We start from the raw sequence: 19,532 nt of genomic DNA on the forward strand, positions 1-19,532 counted from the left end.
AGTATTTTGTCCAAGAAATGGAGAGTATTCTGTTATTCTTTTTCCGTTTTGATATTTGATGAACCAAAATTTGCTGCAGAAATTGGAAATGTGTATGCAGTATTATGGAGTTGATGTTTAGACATTATGTATCCCATCTCTACTTAATCACCAAGCAAAAATACAGACATGGAAATTGGTGGTGTGCACTTGACCCACTTCGACTTATTACAAGATACCAATCATCAACATCAAAGAACTAGATCTCCATGTTGGCTTCGATAATAAAGAAGGGCTATTGATAATGTGACACTTCCTTATCTGCAATTGCGCAAAATTCCCTTGGTTCAGCACTTCATTCAAAATATAAAGTGCTCAGGTTTTCAGCATTTGCAAGTTTCAAATCTATCTAAACTCAAAAGGGCTGAAATCCACCATCAACTGAAGAATGTTGAGATCAATGCATGGAATTTTGAAAGCAAAGAAACACAGGGTGTCATAAAATTGAAGAGGTTTTTGAAGATTAAAACACTTGAATTAGTTTGTTTGAGGGTAACGATGAAGCGTTGAACACGATGATGATGCATAAATTACACAAATTGATTGCTGGGTTTACGATTTGGAAGAGACAGCCAGAAAGAAAAAAAATGAGAATCTAAGGAAATGAACAAACATATTTTGGATGAACAAACAATACTTTTAAAAATCTTTGATACATTTAAAAGATTTTATTTTAAAAAAAGTTATAGACTATAAAATTATACATACAAATGTATATATAACGATATAAATAATGTTAAGTCAAAACCATCCCAAACATATTTTGGAATATCTTTTGAAATATGATTACATGAAATGATAATTTCGAAATACTACTAAAAATGATTATAAATTATGAAAAGAGAATTATTTAAATAATTTGGGTTAAGTTTTTCAGAAAAACACGAAATATATAATTCAAAACAATATTTTTACTGTTTTAAGTATGCTAAAATAAAGAAAAGCGCCGGAAATTCCTAAAGAAGGATGGAAGCAAAATATTTCAAATTATTATCTTTTCATGATTTGGTTAGTTACTCAAGTATTTTTTAATTTAAAATATTTTTATTATATTGATTAACATATTTATTTTATTAATTACGTCAACACTGAACTAATTAATGATAAAAAATATAAAAATAACTATAAAGACATAAAAGCAAAATAGATTATAAAAATTAAACATATTCTCTTTTCTTTAACTACAACACTATTTACTTCATCAAAATAAAGTGCTTAACCTAATTATTTGATAAAGCAAACTCATATTTTTCTGCATCTTAAAAATGACAGCCATGGTAACAGTTTGATACTTTCAGATTTTATACTGTGATATTACATATTTTCATATTCTATTTTGCTTTCAAATTAATTAATATTTGTTTGTATTTGGAGTATATAAAATTAATATATATCATGAAAAAAAGGGAAAGTGTGATGTGAATAAATGCAAATTGTCACGTGCTATTGATGTGATACACACACCATTGATTGGACATTACAGGGCGCATGTTCAAATATTACACACGTTTTTTATTTTTTATATTATTTTTTGTTTCACTATCATACAATACCACCGTCCATATCATATATTTTAATATTTTTTTATCTTAAGTTTTTTTAAATATTTTCTTTAAATAATTATAGAAAAATTAATAATACTGGGGCTAGACATGAAATTTCAAATTCAATATTTTTATAAGTCACTTTTTTTTAATTGACAATCATTTCAGAGAACCACTAAATTAATCTCAAACATAAATACTTTTAAATTTAATGCACACCTTTTTTTTCTTTTAGAACAAGTTTATATATTTTATTAATTTCTTTATCAAAAATGTCACAAAGAAGATAAATGGTAAACGACATTTGTCAAACGTAGATGAGTGAGATTGTCAAAATAAATATAAAAACAAGAGAAGGTTAAAATTATAAATTTAATTTTTCTTAAACAATAGTGGATTGAGAATGAAAAAACACATTAATTGTAATTCCATGATTTTTTTAATTCTGCTATAAATGTTGCAATAAAATGAAGTAATTAAAAAAAAGAGGAAAAACCAAAATTCTATAAAAATGGCAAAACTAAAAATGTTGTCAGTCATGTGTAAAACAATAAGAACAACAACTGCATAGTTTGGTGAGTTGAGTGTTTTTTTTTGTTGGTTGTTCTTCTTCACTGCTCTTTCACAGACCCACCTCTAAGTTCAAAGTAGCCATGGTTTTTTTCTTCAATAGGGTCAACTTTTTCATCTTTTTTCATCTCCTTGTTGCAACATCCATCTTCCCAGAATCCTCCTTCAGCTCAAATGCAATCTCCACCACCAAGTTCCTAGATTTAGCCAAGGATCCTCGGCTTTTTGATTGGATGGTGGGTATCAGAAGGAAGATTCACGAGAACCCAGAGCTGGGTTATGAGGAATTTGAGACCAGTGAGCTCATAAGAGTTGAATTGGACAAATTGGGCATCTCATATAAATACCCAGTTGCAGTCACTGGTGTTATTGGCTTCATAGGGACTGGATTCTTTCCTTTTGTTGCATTAAGAGCTGATATGGATGCTCTTCCTATGCAGGTCTACATGATTTCTATATATATATATATATATTATTTTTTTTTTCCCTTCTTGTCATTTATTCTTACCATGTTCTTCTAATTGTATAAAGTTTCTAGCTTTTCAATTACTACTACTTCTGTTATGAAATCCATCCATTTGAGTTTGATTTATTAATCAATTTTTTTCATTATTAATACTCCAACATTTTTCCAATTTATGGGCTGTATTTCGAATTGCTACACTTTTGGTGTATATTTCGTTGATTTATTTATTTTTACTTTCTTCAACCTTAGGAAATGGTGGAGTGGGAGCACAAGAGTAAAGTACCTGGAAAGATGCATGCTTGTGGTCATGATGCTCATGTCGCCATGCTTCTTGGTGCGGCAAAGATCCTCAAAGAGCATGAAAATGAGATTCAAGTATGGTTTTTCACTCTTTTTTTTTGTGTGTGGGGGGATACTTATAGTTTATACACAGACAAGGCGTTGATCTACTAATATTTTAAATGTTTTGAGTGGGGAGACTTACTCTGCTTCCAGTTTTACCATCTTGTCAAGAATATGAGACGTGGATCCTCTAAATGATTGGTTATCCTTAAAGAGAAAAGCAAAACATTTCAAGCCTTAATGAAAAATTGATAGAAATTTTTTTCAAAATATGAATAAGTAAACAATTAAATTGGATTGGTTGGATAGTACCACAAAAATACAGTACTAACTCCCATTTCTTTTTTATTGAATAGTTATGATTTGTTATGCACGTATTCCAAGTAACTTCCTGTTTGAAATACCGACAGTTGTTTGAGATTCCTTACTTTTTCATCCAAGATTGTGACTCTTCTGATTGTTATGTGCTTTTGCTGTTTACAATTTTTCTGCCTTTCTTTTATTGTAATCCTGTCAAAGTCAAACATGACATCTGTTTCTGACATTGCCAAATTGTTGGCAATTATGATTTCTCATTATGCCAACTAACTATGTAACGAACTTTCGATACTCTTTATCACCTGGTATGCAACTTCAGTATTAAAAACATTATACATCTGTGCAATTCAATCGAAAACATGTCTAGAAGAATGCTGGAAAAGAAATGGAAAAGGAAAAAGGCTGGTCTTTGTACCATCTACCATTCCAAGAAAGACAAAAACTTGAACTTACTACTTTCTTTTCTCAGTCCTTTTGTTTTATTGTTTTAGTTCTTTTATGAATAATTGACAGCATTCCTTACTTTGTCTCCACAGGGAACTGTTGTTCTTGTTTTTCAACCTGCCGAAGAAGGAGGTGCAGGGGCTAAGAAAATTTTAGATGCTGGAGTCTTGGAAAATATCTCTGCCATATTTGGTTTGCATATTACACCTACCTTTCCTATTGGTGAAGTTGGCTATAGGGCAGGTCCTATATTTGCGGGAAGTGGCTTCTTTGAAGCAACAATAAATGGCAGGGGAGGTCATGCAGCTATCCCTCAGCACTCTATAGACCCAATATTGGCAGCTTCCAATGTGATTGTTAGCTTACAGCATATTGTATCTCGTGAGGCCAATCCTCTGGACTCTCAGGTAAACTTATTTCATTTCAATTTGGCCCTTCCTACCATTCATACTCATTTATTATTAGTTTATCCTTACCTTGTTATCCAAGAGTTTTCAGTCTGTACCATATTGACTAATACTTCCAAAAATGTCTTGTATATTCTCACATACACTATGTGTGGGCATGGGAAAGAACTAAGGAAGCTGGAGAGTATAAGCTGAGCCTTAGCTTCAAACCAATATCATTAGCAATTCTTAGTTTCCCTTGTTTTCTTTCACTCACTCTTTTTTTGTTATCTACACATTATTTGGAAGTTTGGAAGTATTAGTCTCTCCTTTTTGTCTCTTAATATCAGAATTCAGACCTTATGCTTTTTATCTTTATATGAAGCATTAAAAGCTTTGTGTATTTGTGGGTTTTTGACAAAGATATGCTATCAGAAAACAGCGGTTCTGACAACTTATACAATATTTAGTTGGAGGCTCTCTGCTTTGCCTACTCTAGTTGCTACATATATATATATATATATATATATATATATATATATATATATATATTGAAAAAGTACTACAGTATTATTTGCTTAAATGTTTATTGAATATAATGAAAGCCTTGTTTCCAGAAATAATTCATTGGCCATGGAGACAATACTGTGTCGTCCTAACATAAAGAATATCCCCACAGGTTGTGACTGTAGGAAAATTTCAAGGAGGTGGTGCTTTCAATGTTATTCCAGACTCTGTCACAATTGGTGGCACTTTCCGAGCTTTTTCAAGAGAAAGCTTCATGCAGCTGAGACGTCGGATTGAGCAGGTTTGTAGTGAAGAATAAATTCATTTGTACATTTCAAGTGAAACTGGTGACATTTTTTTTATTTGATGCAATTAACTTGCATGAAATTCGGATTTGGTTCCCTGAGTTTTTTCATATTATGGGTCATGGTGGGGACACAGATGCTGTGTTTGACAAAATTTGATGGGCCTTTTGCGAGGTCTCTGCGTTTGTCTGTCCTCATGTGAACTTGTTTGGTGAAAAAGTTGCATTCAGGAAACTAAATTCTTGTTTTTTTAATCGCCACTGTGCAAGCAGATTCATAAAATTAATGCAAGGTAAAGAGAGTCAAAATTTGTAGGCCTTTTCTCTTCTATTGTCAAACTCATTTAGCCTTTGTTGCAACCAAGAAATGATTTTACCCTTGTAGTTTTCACTGCAATTCTACTAGGAGCTAAGGCTGATTCATCTATGTAGGTTATCATTGGGCAAGCTGCTGTGCAGAGATGCAATGCAACGGTCAACTTTCTTGACGAAGAGAAACCTTTCTTCCCCCCTACAGTGAACAATGGTGACTTGCATGAGTTCTTTAAAAGTGTTGCTGGGAGTTTAATTGGCGCTGACAAAGTTAAGGACTTGCAACCATTGATGGGATCTGAGGACTTTGCATTCTATCAAGAGGTTTTCCCAGGATACTTCTTCCTCCTTGGAATGGAGGATGCCTCTGTTGAGCGTCTTGAGTTACCACACTCTCCATATTACAAAATCAATGAAGATGCACTTCCTTATGGAGCTGCACTTCATGCATCATTAGCAACAAGGTATCTTCTCAAATTAAATCAAGACTTACCAGTAGTGGAGGAGAAGCATCATGATGAATTATAGCACAGTTCCTTGCAAACCATGTTGGGTTGTTTACTGGTGCAATCATGAGGTACTACTGGGGCATTGGTTTCACAATCCATTGCTGTAAATGTATGCTATTCAAATCAAAATAATTCCATAGTGCTTCCACATTGTAATCTTTGAGCTTGCTGATCTAGGGGGTAAATCAAATTTGATAGAACAGGCAACTTTTGATTTTGATATTTTCTACAATTTCAGGGTCATTAAACTATGATCAAGCTCTACTAAGTTGAAATAGAATGGAAAGACACAATGAACTGTATTTCCTATTCAAGACTTTCTTTTCATGTAGTTCCTATTTGCTAAAAGATGAGAAGTATTTATGGTGAACAACATAGTTTGTAAATAATCTCAGGTCAAGATTTAGCTCAGCGAATGAAAGCATAAGGTTAGCATGACCATGGCTTCAAATTCAATGCATTACCCATTTTAAAACTTTCAACACATGTATAAAGTAATAATAGCAAATTTAAAATTAGATTTTTACTTTTCAGTTGAATTAACATTTCAGTCAATGTATGGCTGGAAAAATATTTGTAACTACCCTTGTGTTGAAGTAAACTTTATATCCAATGAGGACGTGCACAAGTTCCAAGAACAGACAAGCATGTAGGCGTTGTATAAAGGACAAGAGGTAAAATTGGTAAAAAAAAATGAGAGTGGATTACCCTTCGGTGAGAGGAGAGGCCAAGATATGAAGACCAAAATGGCCCTTAAAGTGATTTTGATATAAAAGTGTACATGATGATAAGAACATCGTCTTCCAATACTGATATTTAAGGACATTAATCCCGTATCATCTAAATAGAGAAATACTGAATAATTAATTTTTATTATTGAAGTAAGTTAATATCAAAACTCTACATAGAAAGAATAGGAGATGTTTTATCGGTATATATTAGAGAACACATAAGTATAAGATAGATAGCACATTTAACTAAAAATACACTTATTTTTTACTAAACTGAATTCCCTGAATCTGAGGTCGTGCATATTTTTTTATGGAACAAAAAGTTATAATTAGTTTTAGAGATTTTAATTGAAAGAGAAAATTAATTTATGTTATTAATAAATATAGGCTTATAAGATAAAGTTTGTATTTAGTTATATAATATGAAATGTGTTTATCATAATTAATTGACATGAGATGTCCATCATATTTTTATCACATTGGCAACTCAAACTAAATAAATTATTACTAAAATAGATTATAAATGAGTTTGATAATATACTTAAAAATTAAACTTTAAACTTAAATAGATTGATTTATAACATAAATCTTAATCTATATATTAATAATAATAAAAAAAGCAAATTTTACAAGATCCGGTTGAAAACTTTCGTATTTTTTTTATTATTTTAAAATCTAAAACAAATATATAGAAATTTTCAGGAGTTTACTTTCTCACAAAAGTGATTTTTTGTGGGAAAAAAAGGACACTGTTAAGAAGTGCAGGTCTATCTACAACAGCGTTATGTTGCCAATCCCTCTAACTCCAACCCTGTTGATGATATAGTTATAACGTCTCCGCCGCGAAACTCAACATTCCGTTACACACTCTTTGCTCGGTGCAGCGTTAAGGGTGGAATCAGCAGCAAAATGGCGAGCATTTCAAACTTCACCAACACTCTGCCACTGCACATTCGAAGGTTTCGACCTTCTGGCTATTCTTCTTCTCTCTGTACTCTCTCTTCTTCTCTCGCAGAGGACGTTGACCCCAAACCCCCCATTCCCAAACCTAATTCCTACTTCCCGAAGCGTGGCCAAACCCTTGAACTCGTTTGCGAGTCCCTCGCCTTCAAAGGCAAGGGCCTCTGCAAGATCCCCGAAACCGGTTTCGTTGTTCTATGCGACCGCGCCCTTCCCGGCGAACACTTCATTGGCCGCGTCACTCGGAAAAAGGGAAATTACGCCGAGGTAGGTGCCTCTTCTCTCTTCTGTTTTATTTTTATTCATTTTCCGATTTAATTAACAGAACACAGGTAACTAAGGTGAAGACCATAACTCCTCCACGTGACATTGTTGATGCTCCTTGTGTCTACTCTCCTTATTGTGGAGGCTGCAAGACGCAAAACTTGTCCTACGAGGCTCAGCTCCGAGCCAAGGAGGAACAGGTCCGTGACTTGTTGATTCACGTGGGAAGGTTTTCGCGCGAACTGGTTCAATTGCACGGCATTATGAAGTCAATTGTACCTTGTGATATTCAGTTTCATTATAGGAATAAGGTTGGTGCTGTTGTTTGTGCTTGTTCTTTTTTAACCAGATATCGGCTCCGGGTGAGTAAATGATATGTGTAGTGTGTTTTACATGGTTGTGTATGCAGATGGAATTCTCCTTTGGTCCCCAAAGATGGTTGCCTAGGGAATCACTGCATGAACGACGTGTTGATGATGCTGGTAATGAAAATGAGAATTTTGCGCTGGGATTGCATGCTCCGGGTTTTTTTGATAAAATTCTAAATGTTGACAAGTGCTTATTGCAATCTCATCCTGCTAATAAGGTATGCAGTGTTATGCTTTTTTACAATTGCAAGCTTGTATAGTGTGTATGCAGTTCTGTGTTTTTAGTATATTTTGAACCGGAAAGGTTGTCACGGAGCCAGTCTAATGCTGTTCTTTTATCTAGATTTGACGTCTCTAAAAGTTAAAATCTTATAATCAAAATAGGTAACAAAAATCCGAGTTCAGGGAACCCCATTTATAGTAGAAATAGAAATTTGCTTTGCTTACAAAAGCCTGAGCCACTAAGACAAAACTATTCTTGATCATTATGATAATTATAACCCATGAGAAAGATAGATGTGTATATGTGTGTTGGATGGGGTGCTTTATAGTTATCAGCCATTTGAAGCTTTTGATTATCATGAGCTCTTTGACGGAGATGTACACCTAACTGAAGGGACCTTGCCTGAAAATAGATACCAAGAAGCACTGACATTATGATAATTTCCATTGTCTTGTTTCACTGCCTTGTGGTTCCTTTCTTGTCTTTACTTTTGCAGCTTTATCCATTGCAGTGGTTACGCAAGATATAAATTGTTGTCTGTTTTATCTACCTTATTTACTTGATTGGCTAAATCTTGGAATCTTATTTGATTAGGGAAAGTACACCTTTTTTCGGTTTTTCTGAGTAGGTGCTTGCAGCTATCCAAGAATGTTGGAGAGATCCACAACTTGGTTTTTCTCCATATAATGTTCATTCACACATGGGATTTCTTAAGCACTTGATGCTGAGAACGGGAAGGTATATAAGTTACATCTTGTGACCCCTCACTTAAATGTTTTAGGTACATATGGATACTGTAGTTGTGACTATACACTAGTGTGACAGGTCAAACATTGCATTGGACCTGGGTACAAACTATTAACAAATTTTCTAAAAACTAGTCCATGGGTATGTATGAACAGATTTGTTGGAAATAGCAATTTATTTCTGTTTGCAGCAAACTGAACAACTTGGTAGCAGAATTTGGTGTTCTGCATTGCCAGGCGTATACTTAAGAGTTAAAGATTGTTTTTAGTTATTATTGCACATAAATTACACTTGTCCTTTTACCTTCCATAGATTCTTATATCTTTGAATGTGAAGGATACCTTTTTTTATCATTATTATTATATGATTTTTGTTCCAGCGATGTAACGACTGGTCAGCCTGAAGTTATGGTCAACTTTGTGACCTCTTCCTACAAGCCAGAGCTGTTGAAATACCTTGTTGATAAAGTTTCTGCATTTCCTGAAGTGGTTGGTACTCAAGTTTTATAATTTTTTTCTTATGAATGTGCTTCTTCCTTAACTATCCAAACTCTTGAAATATGTAATGTAAATAATTTTTGTTTATATTGAAGATAGTACTTCTACTTATCAACTTAAGCTTTTTGCCATAGTTGGTCTTGACATGGTAAGCCTGGTCTAGAGTTTGATCTGTGCTACTGCTTGCATTTTTTATGATGGAGTTTATGAGTACAAGGTAAAATGGGCTTTGTGCTTCTCCATGCTTCAAGCCTATATAACATGAGGGGTTGTCTAAATTACATAAACCCATATAGTGGTTCAACCTAACAACTTAAGCTTTCAGGGAAGGTGGTGGTCCTTACCAATTATTGTTATTTTGATATTATCCCTACTTGCTAGCTTAATTTTTAGTGGCATATCCAGGGAGTAGACCCTGTAACTATATAGTACTATATTGGGGAGGGGGTGACACTTAAACCTGCTTTGAAAGAAGCAACAAAAGGGGGATGCGGAAGAAATCTCTTTAACTTAATTTTTAAAATTGTTGTTTACAACTATAAAGCTGTTTTTGCTGTATCTAGAAGGGTCATAGGCTGTACTCCTTTTCACTGATTAGTACCTTTCTCAGCCTCAGACAGATATATATTGCATCAATTGGGCACCTCACTCTCACTGTTTTTCTCCAGAAGTATCAACTATATTCATTAACATTTAAGTTGCATAGGTAAACTTCTGGATATTTTTGACAAGCTTAATTTTATAACACATCCTTCATTCAAGAGTCTTTTGAGCTTAAAGCATGAAAAAAAATTAATCCACTTGGTCAAATGTCATAAAGGTTTTGTTACAGTTTCATGAACCAACTAACCCAAAAAGGTTAAGCTGTTTTGGTGAAGGCATATGAATGGTTTTTAAATTACATCTCTAGCAGTTTACAATGCAATTTTAGTCAATATTTTAAAGCCACTAGTCATACAGATTTTTTTTGGGAAATTGTCACACGAAGACCTTGTTTACTTGATTCCAAATTTATTTATTGCTTTTAATACCATTAAAGCTTCTTCTCTACATGAATGCTAGGTAAGTGTCATGAATAATGTAAATACTTCTGTTGGTAACACATCCGTTGGAGAGGAAGAATACACTTTGTATGGGAAATCTAACATCAGAGAGACCTTAAGAGGGCTTACATTCCAAATATCAGCAAACTCTTTCTTTCAAACAAACACTTATCAGGTTTGCAATAAGCTCAAAAAAATTTGGCATTCTCTTTATCTGGTCCCATATTTTATTTCTTAAATTTAGCCATGGTCATCTGTCAAGAAAATAATCTTTTTTGTTTTCCTTTCTAGGCAGAGGTTTTATACAAGCTTATAGAAGATTGCGCAGGTGTCAAGGGTGATGGCTCAGAAATTGTTCTTGACTTGTTTTGTGGAACAGGCACCATAGGTCTAACGCTTGCAAGAAGGTAACCTTTTGTCTTCATTTGGTGTTTATTATTTTAGGATAAAATGGGAAACAATGAGATTAATTTTTTGTCTTCCAATCTTTAACAGAGTAAGACATGTTTATGGCTATGAAGTAGTTCCTCAAGCCATCACAGATGCTTGTCTTAATGCCAAGATAAATGGCATACAAAATGCAACATTTATCCAGGGAGATCTCAATAAAATTGATGAAAATTTTGGGAAGAATTTTCCTAAACCTGATATCGTCATTTCAGGTTTCGATGCTCTTTCCAAGTTTCTTTATTCCTACTCTTTCTTTCGCTTGTGCTGCTGAAAGCTAATTACTTGAATATAGTCCTAATCAGAAGTACATATGGAGATATCCTTCTACTTATTGGATTTGCCAGTTATTCACCGTGTTTTTCCAATTAATTTAATTTCATTAAATCATTGTACTGATTTGTTTACGATTGAGGGGAACTTGCTTCAATTGACATTTTGTATGGAGGGAGATGTGCTGATTTATACTGGTATTTTTAAATGCCTGTGTCAAGACTTCAATACACAGGCTGAAAATTTTCTTCTGACAGACTTGAAATTACAATTGACAAGATTGACTGTGTTTTTGTGTGATACCAATGCATTGCACTTCTCACATTTGTAAACAAAATGCAGATCCCAATCGTCCAGGCATGCACATGAAGTTGATCAAATTCCTGCTAAATCTTAAGGCACCTCGCATAGTGTATGTGTCATGTAATCCTGCCACATGTGCACGTGATCTTGATTTTCTTTGTCATGATGTGGTATGTGTCATTTTATTTTATGTTCTTGTGCTTTGAGATTCAATTATTTGAGCTGTTGAAGGTTTTGTGTAGGCAGAACAGAATATAAAAGGATGTTACAAACTGATAAGCTTACAGCCAGTTGACATGTTCCCACACACACCTCATATTGAGTGTGTTTGCCTTCTGGAGCTTCAGTAATCTGTGATATATTAAAACTTCCATTTCAAGGTTGGGCACTATTTTATTTTCTCTGCTACATTTGGGAGTTTGTATATTGGACTCTGAAGAACTTTTAGTGATTTTTTTGAAATATCTAAATCATTAATTCTTATGGTCTAGATTTGGTAAAAGGCTTACTAATGAGATTGCTAATTTATATAGCAGTTTCTTATAGCCATGAGACTTTATTAAATGGCTGCAGCTAACTATCAATGCAGTCAAGTTATAGGTTATCTCAGTAACATTGCCTGTTACTGAATTTTCACAATGCGTTATGGGCCACAGATAGTATAGTATGACTTGAAGTTTTGAGTTACGGACAATCCGTACTAATTAAAATTCTTTTTCTCTATAGTTCTACTGTTGTTTGTCTGCTTATTTGCTCCTTTATTTATCTGTTTCTTGCATGACTTTCAGGGAATTACAAGCTTAATACAACATACAAATCAAGGTTTGATCTTCAAGACAATGGAAAACTCGTACATTTACGGTGCAAGGTGTGACACTAATGCTTTGCCGACCGAAAATTCATTTTGAATGGTTGTAGCATTGGAAAACATGCATGGACTAGACTGTTGCAACCCTACAAAAGTTTCTCATACATTAGTATTTATGCGGAGGTTCCAAAAGATTGGATTCATGCTTAGCAGCATCCAAATGTGGATTACCGTTGAGTGTTGATCCCACTTCATATGATGCGACAAGTCCATCATGAGATTGATAATGTCAGATCCTTGCATAGTTGAGGTGGAAGTACAAGTCCATCTTGAAACATTAGATGTTTAACAGGATGCGTAAACAGTATTCACTGGGTGTATAAATAGATCAAATTGTTTTTTTAACTTCATATCTAGGAAGAAGACTATGTGCTATTGTTGTGGCTGTATAAGGAAAGAAGGTGGTATTGATTGGGATTTGCTTTCAAGTAATTTTGAATGGTGTATTTGTTGTACTTTACTAGTCCTGTGAAATCGGGGGCGGGGAGAGTGGTATTGGAAGAAGTTATCAAGAGAGAGATCTTGGTGAATAATGTCTTTGAGGATTTAGCCTTAAACCAAAATCAATGGCATTGTGTAATTCATGAAGCTTAACTTACCTTGTGGGATAAAACTTTCGTATTTGTACCCTAGGTCTGTTTTTCTGTGGGATGATAGGGTATCTGTTCAGACTGAAAGCAGGCAATAAATCTTGCTGCAATGAACATAATTTTGTACGCTAAACAAGACTTGTATCTTTCGCAATACTCCCCCTATTATAGAATGTAGCTTTAATGAAGATAAATGACTCAAATATTTAAAGACAGGCCAAGACTGTGGTCTCTATATTCTTAAAAAAACAAATATAAATTTATCAGAGAAAATGGTTATAGATATTACTGAAATGTTTCCATTTTTGTATTCACCCATGAATTTGAATTCTTGATTTAGAACTGAGGCAGAGATTTGATTGCCTGTGGCTTATGGTCATCATTTGTGGTCTGGACTGCTGATGATGGCCAAAATGTTGCCACAGCAAACAAAGGAATTCTTGTTGTACTCGTCTGTAATTTATTGTGTTTTAACAATTGGCGATAAATTGCAATCTATCTTGACATTACTTGATTTGTCTGGCCGGTATTTCAGATGAAACTTCGGTACAACATGGTGGTGAAACTGAAGGCCCCACTGACAGGAACAGAAACACGAACAATGGTAATTTATTCAAACAACCATGGCTTTAAATGCTGTGAGACACGATATTGTTTTCTCCCGTGACATACTCATGACAATAATTTTAAAGTACGGACAATTGTCCAGCTTGGTTTAAAAGTTACAGATATTATATGACTACAACAAAAGGATATTGGCATTAATGGTATGCATGACCATTGACCCAAAGAGAATACCTGAAGATAATTTATTATTTTTAACTGCAGTAGAAGTCTTTAAGAGCTATATTACTATTTTTGCACAAAACCCCAAAAGACTGATCCCTTGAAAATAAGTGAGAGCGACGAGACTTAGGTCATTTGAGCCTAATTTGTGTGATTTTCCTTAATGTTGTCTCCACAATGACAGATTTGGATTTGTTTTCCCTTCTTTAAGCACGTCAAGCGTGGCATGCAACCGTGATTAAAAACATATAGTATGTATATCTTTTTATAAAATAGCAAAAACATATTTGATCTCATCTTTCTCTCTCTTTGAATAAGATGCTGTAAAATAAAGAAAAAATAGAGTTGAAGTAACCTTTATCTTGTAAAAAATAAGATGATTGGTAGGTTGTTTAAGGTGGAGATAAAAGTTGGTGTGATATTGAAAAGGGTTGGTGGAGATGTGAGGAGGAGTATATTCGAGGAAAGATGATGATGATGAGGTTTTGTATGTATTTATTGGAATGTAGTGGTGTAGGGGAGTGTATGCAGTAAAAGTTAGGTATTGTAGAATGATGGTAACAGTAATGAAGAATGAAGAATGATATTGTTTGAAGTTGAAGGAGGAAAGAAGAGAAAAGGAGAGGGATGATTGTGTGGGCCTGGAGTGGTGTGCACGTGGGGCTCAACATCATCATCTTCCCCCATTGTAGGGTCATTCCTTTTATTTGGTTGTTCAGCTAAGGCCATTGAATGTGACAAACTCCTTCTATGTGCATGCATGCCATTTCACTCACTACCATCAAAACAATGAGAGAGAAGCTTTTTTACGACCACGACAAGTCATGGTTGGTGTTAATCCTTTCTTTCAACCATCAACCATCCTCATCACATGCCCTTCCCTTTTCCTATCTCATCTTTGGCCGACATCTTTCTTTCATTTTTGCACTATGACCTAATCAATCATATATATATATATATATATATATATATATATATATATATATATATATATATAATGCATTCAAGTATAGTTTCTGTCATTTTGAGTAAAGATGAGTGAAGTGAGCTGAATGACTCAATTTCTCAACTATCTTTACTATCTAAGACCGAAAAGTATTTTCAGACATTTTAACATTTTAACAACTCTAAACCTAAATTCTAAAGAATGAGAGAAAGATAGTTGATGATTGAAGTCAACAAAATAAAATCAAAATCAAGTTCTATAATAAATATTAATCAATTATTATTAACAAGTGAACCCTAATGATAAGAAGATTGGGTTTCGGCTAAAAAAAATACTCTAGGTTGCAGGTTCATTATTTAATAATATAAATAAAATTAATGGATTCATAGATATAGAATGGTAGAAAATTTATGACTAATTAAGGTTCTAACTAACTTGATCGTCAGAGTATATTGCAGGTACATACTTCTCTCGTTTGACAAGTCATGAATCCACGAGTTCGTGCATTCGTGAATGTAAATAGTCGAAAGACCTAGAAGATAGATAATCAAAGAAAATTGAGAAAATTATTGACAATTGTTGATTAATTACATCTTGACTCAAGCTCACTAAGAACACGAACAATATATAAAAAGAAGGATTGACAAATCTAATGTCTTATGGTTTTAGATTGAAGATAATGTTAAAGTTATGACTCAATTTTTTCCAAATTAAGTACTAACTCTATCTATCTAGTACATCCACTTTAGGAACCCAATATATATATAATTTAAATTATTACATAATAAAAAAATTTATCATAATTTTTATTACTTTAACATAATATAATGAACGAGTTACATCAAAATTAATCAATCATAAATATACAAGCAATTGCTTGTTTTCATACAACATGTCTTAAGTGATGTTATTTTTATTTTCTATAAATATAACATCCCTTTAAATAAAATTTTACACTATAACATTTTTAAAAGGAAAAATAAAATAGTTCTTTAAAGTTAAAATTAATAAACTAATTTATAAAACCCTTTTTATATTAGTTTCTCATTGAAAACTCACACATAAACTAATTTTAATTTATAAAAAAATATTTTATACTTTTTCTCCTAATATTGTTTAGAGAAGTTATCTAAAGATACATTTACTGTATATAATAAGAGTGTGAAGTCAGTATTGTACAACACAAGTGTTCAAAAATTCTAATATTTTGTTAAAAGTAAAATAAACTAATTGAGGAGACTTTTGTATTAAATGACCAGTCTTTTGGATTAGGTCTTTTAAATTATAATAGCCTTTGTGTACTTTCTAGAACTCAAGATTTTGAGAGTTTATTATGATATAATATTAAAAGTGTGCATTGTATGACTCATGGTTTGGAGTGAAGGCTAGAAAAACTTGAAAAAGTCATGGTTGTGGGGTTCATCATCTTCTTTATTCAATGCTTTATTTAATTTCAGTTTGGCTCAACCATATAGAACCTGCAGTTTTCATAATACTCCTTCCTTCAATTCATTGCTCCATCCCTGCTTATCTCACTTTCTCTGAATCCATCCTCATATAGCTCTTGAGAAGACTGTTCATATGCAATAACTTGTTTTGAAACTATGGGAGAATGAGATAAAGTGACAAATTAAGGTTACTTACATGAAGAGAAAGATAAAAAAAAAAAAACTGAGTGAAAAAGAGATGGAAGATAAAATAAATGTTAGGATTAAGTAAAAAAAAAATCTAAACACAAAAACTACTCGATTAGGTATAATTAAATAACATTAAGACTAATTAATAATTTATTTTACTTGAAAAATTCTTCACATAATAATCCAAAATCATAGCAAGAGATTGGAAATTGCTTAATTTGGTATTTTAATTTAAGTCTCTTACTGTGATCAATAATCAATACATATGTATTTATCAATTTTGAAACTCAAAACTATTACTTTAAGCGTTTCAGAGAGTTAATGAGAAAAGATGTATTTAAATTACTCGATTTTGTCTTTAAACGTTTCAAAGAATTAATAAGTGAATGTGTATTTAAATAAATTTTGATTTTGATTCCTAAAGATTGTTTGAGTATTGGAAGTATTAAAGATTTGTCTTCCAAATCACATTTTCATTCTTTCTAATCGCAAAAGCGTAAAATCATCTTTAAAACCATTTTTTTTTCTCTTAACAAAATTAAGAATCTTCTTTGAAATCATTTTCTATTCCCAAACTTGCAAATTAAAACTTAATTTTTTTAATTGAATATGATATCTATATTTTAGGACACGATGATTACTTTCTTTTTCTTTTACCATAAGTTGGTCTCATTGTATTTTTAGCTATTGTTACAGAGAGAGAATGGCCACAAATGGATTTTTTTTTAATCTTTCTTACCCTTAATATTAATTTGGACATTAGTTTTTGTGAATACATATTAAATCCTTCTATATAATAGGGTTTGGTTGAAATGTTTTCTTTTCTGGTTTTTGATGTGATTTTTTAGATAGTTTTCTTCTGTATATAAATAATAGACAGATAAATTTCAAGTTTTCTTATTAAGTTTTTAGTATATGACTATTTTTTGTTTAGAGGATCTAATGATTTTTTAATTTAATATTTAATAAAAAAAACTTTGATTTAAATATGTGATGTTATGTCCAGTTTTCCTATTTACTGATTTTTTTTATTAAATTGAAGTACCTGTTTTACAATCTAAATTATTAAAAAGTGATATATATATATATATATATATATATATTTTATTTTATTTTACTCTCTTTTTGTTGCGTGTATTGATATACAATAAGAGATTTATTGATTTTTCATTAAATTGAAACAGCTGTTATACAATCTAAATTATTTAAGAATGATATATCTTTATTTTCTTTTCTTTTATCTACATTAAAATATGATAAAATATATATAAATTATTATGACAAAAATAAGTTAAGAAATTAATAGAGAAATGTTTTAAAAAATTAATATAATAATAAAAAATATAAATAAATATTTGTTGTAGAGTTTAAACTAATTTTTTTTACAATTTATTAAATACGAAAATAAAATAAAATCTTTTAGTTCATGATTCTCACTATTAACCTCCTATTTAATGAAAACATAAGAAATAAGAGGAAGAAGAAATATGCATATTGAAATTGTATAAAATATGATAATAATGTTAAGGATGGATGGTGGTTGGATCAAATGGCCACACCCATATCATAATACAACTCCTTTTTGCTTTTTTTTTTATTACTAAGTACTTTTGAAATGTTTATTTGACAAATGAAAATTAATGTTTTAAAATTTTTGATTAAAAAATTAAAATGATTAATTTTATTAGAATATCTATTTGACATTTTATCAATTAGTAATTTTTATTTTGTAAAATTTATGTTTTAAATTTTCTCACATTTTATTATTAATTTTTTTATATATCTTATCGAAGTATTAATCTTCTGATAACAAATGACGTGTGATGAAAAATACTAAATAACACAAGATCAAAATAATTTTCTTAAAAAATGAATAAAAAATAATATTTTTCCTTTTCAAAACGTAATTGCTTCATTATAAATTTAGTAATTTAGTAAAAAATGCATGAAAATATTTGTTTTTGGTAAATTAAGAAGACTAACTTAAATAATAAAATTTATAAAATAATAATATTTGAATTGTAAGATATATAACTAAGTAGAATTTTTTAATGCACTTTGGTACTATTTCTAATAAAAAATTATTCATTTAATTTACTAATTAATATTGTAATATACTATATATATTATTGAGTGTTGTTAATATTGTATGGTAAACTATAAAAGATTTAATGATTTGCTGTGTATGAGCCTATCTAAACAGAAGTTGAACCAATGAAAAATGGCCATGTCAGACAACACGTGGGCCCTACAATATAAAATAACATTTTAAATTGGGGACCATAAGCAGCTGGCTAATGAGCCGAGCCGATTCGAGCTGACAAGCCAACGGCTCACGTCCCATATTCTTGGGCTTGGCAGACACAGGCCCAAAGTGGGGCCCACCAAATTGAAAATGAACGGTCTCTAGAGATTTCTTTCTCCATTCACCAAATTGTTTAAGAAATTATTATTAATATAACTTCAAAGATAATTGGTATAAAAATTAACAAACTAATATATTTTAGTTACTTTTTTTTTATATAATTAATAAGATTTAAATTATGATGTTGATGTTTAAAATGTTACATATAAACATAAAAGATATTGAAGTGAAAGGTTATTATAAATGGGAGAAAAGAAGAAGAGTAGATGAAATAGATAAGAAGGTGAAAATGACATTTGAGTGTTATGAAAAAATTGAATGAGAATAAGGGAAAATATGAATGGTAGATACCAGGACAAATTCTTCTAGAAGCTAGGTTAAGTTACTGATTATTATTTTTGGAATTAAAATAAATTATACTGAATTTTATAAAAAAATAAATTATTAAAAAAATTGAACTAACTGATATTAATTTAATTTTTGAAAATTAATTTTTTCTTAAAATAAAACTATATTTAAACTGAACTGAATTATGAGATTAAACAATATAATAATAAATAAATAAGATATTTAATAGTAATAATTTAAAGTACACATAATTTCACATAATTCAATAAAGCAACTTAATTAGAATAATATGTTAAAGAATACAAATTTATCTCAATTTAAAAAAGAATTTTAAAATTATATTTATAAATACGATTCAATATAAACTAAAAAATCTCTAAAATTCTATTTATAAA

At 31.4% G+C, this 19,532-nt stretch overlaps 2 protein-coding genes across 3 annotated transcripts; both read left to right on the forward strand.

Moving 5' to 3' along the window:
* The first annotated feature begins 1,982 nt into the window (after nt 1–1,982).
* LOC137835880 (IAA-amino acid hydrolase ILR1-like 4) lies at nt 1,983–6,055 on the forward strand. Its single transcript, XM_068644622.1, has 5 exons — nt 1,983–2,593; nt 2,869–2,994; nt 3,816–4,130; nt 4,789–4,917; nt 5,353–6,055. Exons 1-5 carry the CDS (start codon nt 2,237–2,239, stop codon nt 5,758–5,760), a joined length of 1,335 nt encoding a protein of 444 aa, XP_068500723.1. The 5' UTR covers nt 1,983–2,236; the 3' UTR covers nt 5,761–6,055.
* Nucleotides 6,056–7,185: 1,130 nt separating this feature from the next.
* LOC137835876 (uncharacterized) lies at nt 7,186–13,820 on the forward strand. 2 transcript variants are annotated; one of them, XM_068644619.1, is made up of 12 exons: nt 7,246–7,699; nt 7,765–8,007; nt 8,106–8,282; nt 8,916–9,025; nt 9,414–9,522; nt 10,594–10,749; nt 10,866–10,981; nt 11,070–11,236; nt 11,637–11,767; nt 11,840–11,977; nt 12,386–12,465; nt 13,591–13,820. In XM_068644619.1, exons 1-10 carry the CDS (start codon nt 7,382–7,384, stop codon nt 11,945–11,947), a joined length of 1,635 nt encoding a protein of 544 aa, XP_068500720.1. In that variant the 5' UTR covers nt 7,246–7,381; the 3' UTR covers nt 11,948–11,977; nt 12,386–12,465; nt 13,591–13,820. The 2 variants fall into 2 exon arrangements, with proteins under 2 accessions (XP_068500719.1, XP_068500720.1); XM_068644618.1 differs by lacking the exon at nt 13,591–13,820 and having other exon boundaries at nt 7,186–7,699; nt 12,386–13,063.
* Nucleotides 13,821–19,532: the final 5,712 nt, after the last annotated feature.

The sequence above is a fragment of the Phaseolus vulgaris genome, chromosome 5 (assembly GCF_000499845.2).
Source record: "Phaseolus vulgaris cultivar G19833 chromosome 5, P. vulgaris v2.0, whole genome shotgun sequence".
In the NCBI taxonomy this organism is placed as follows: Eukaryota; Viridiplantae; Streptophyta; class Magnoliopsida; order Fabales; family Fabaceae; genus Phaseolus; species Phaseolus vulgaris.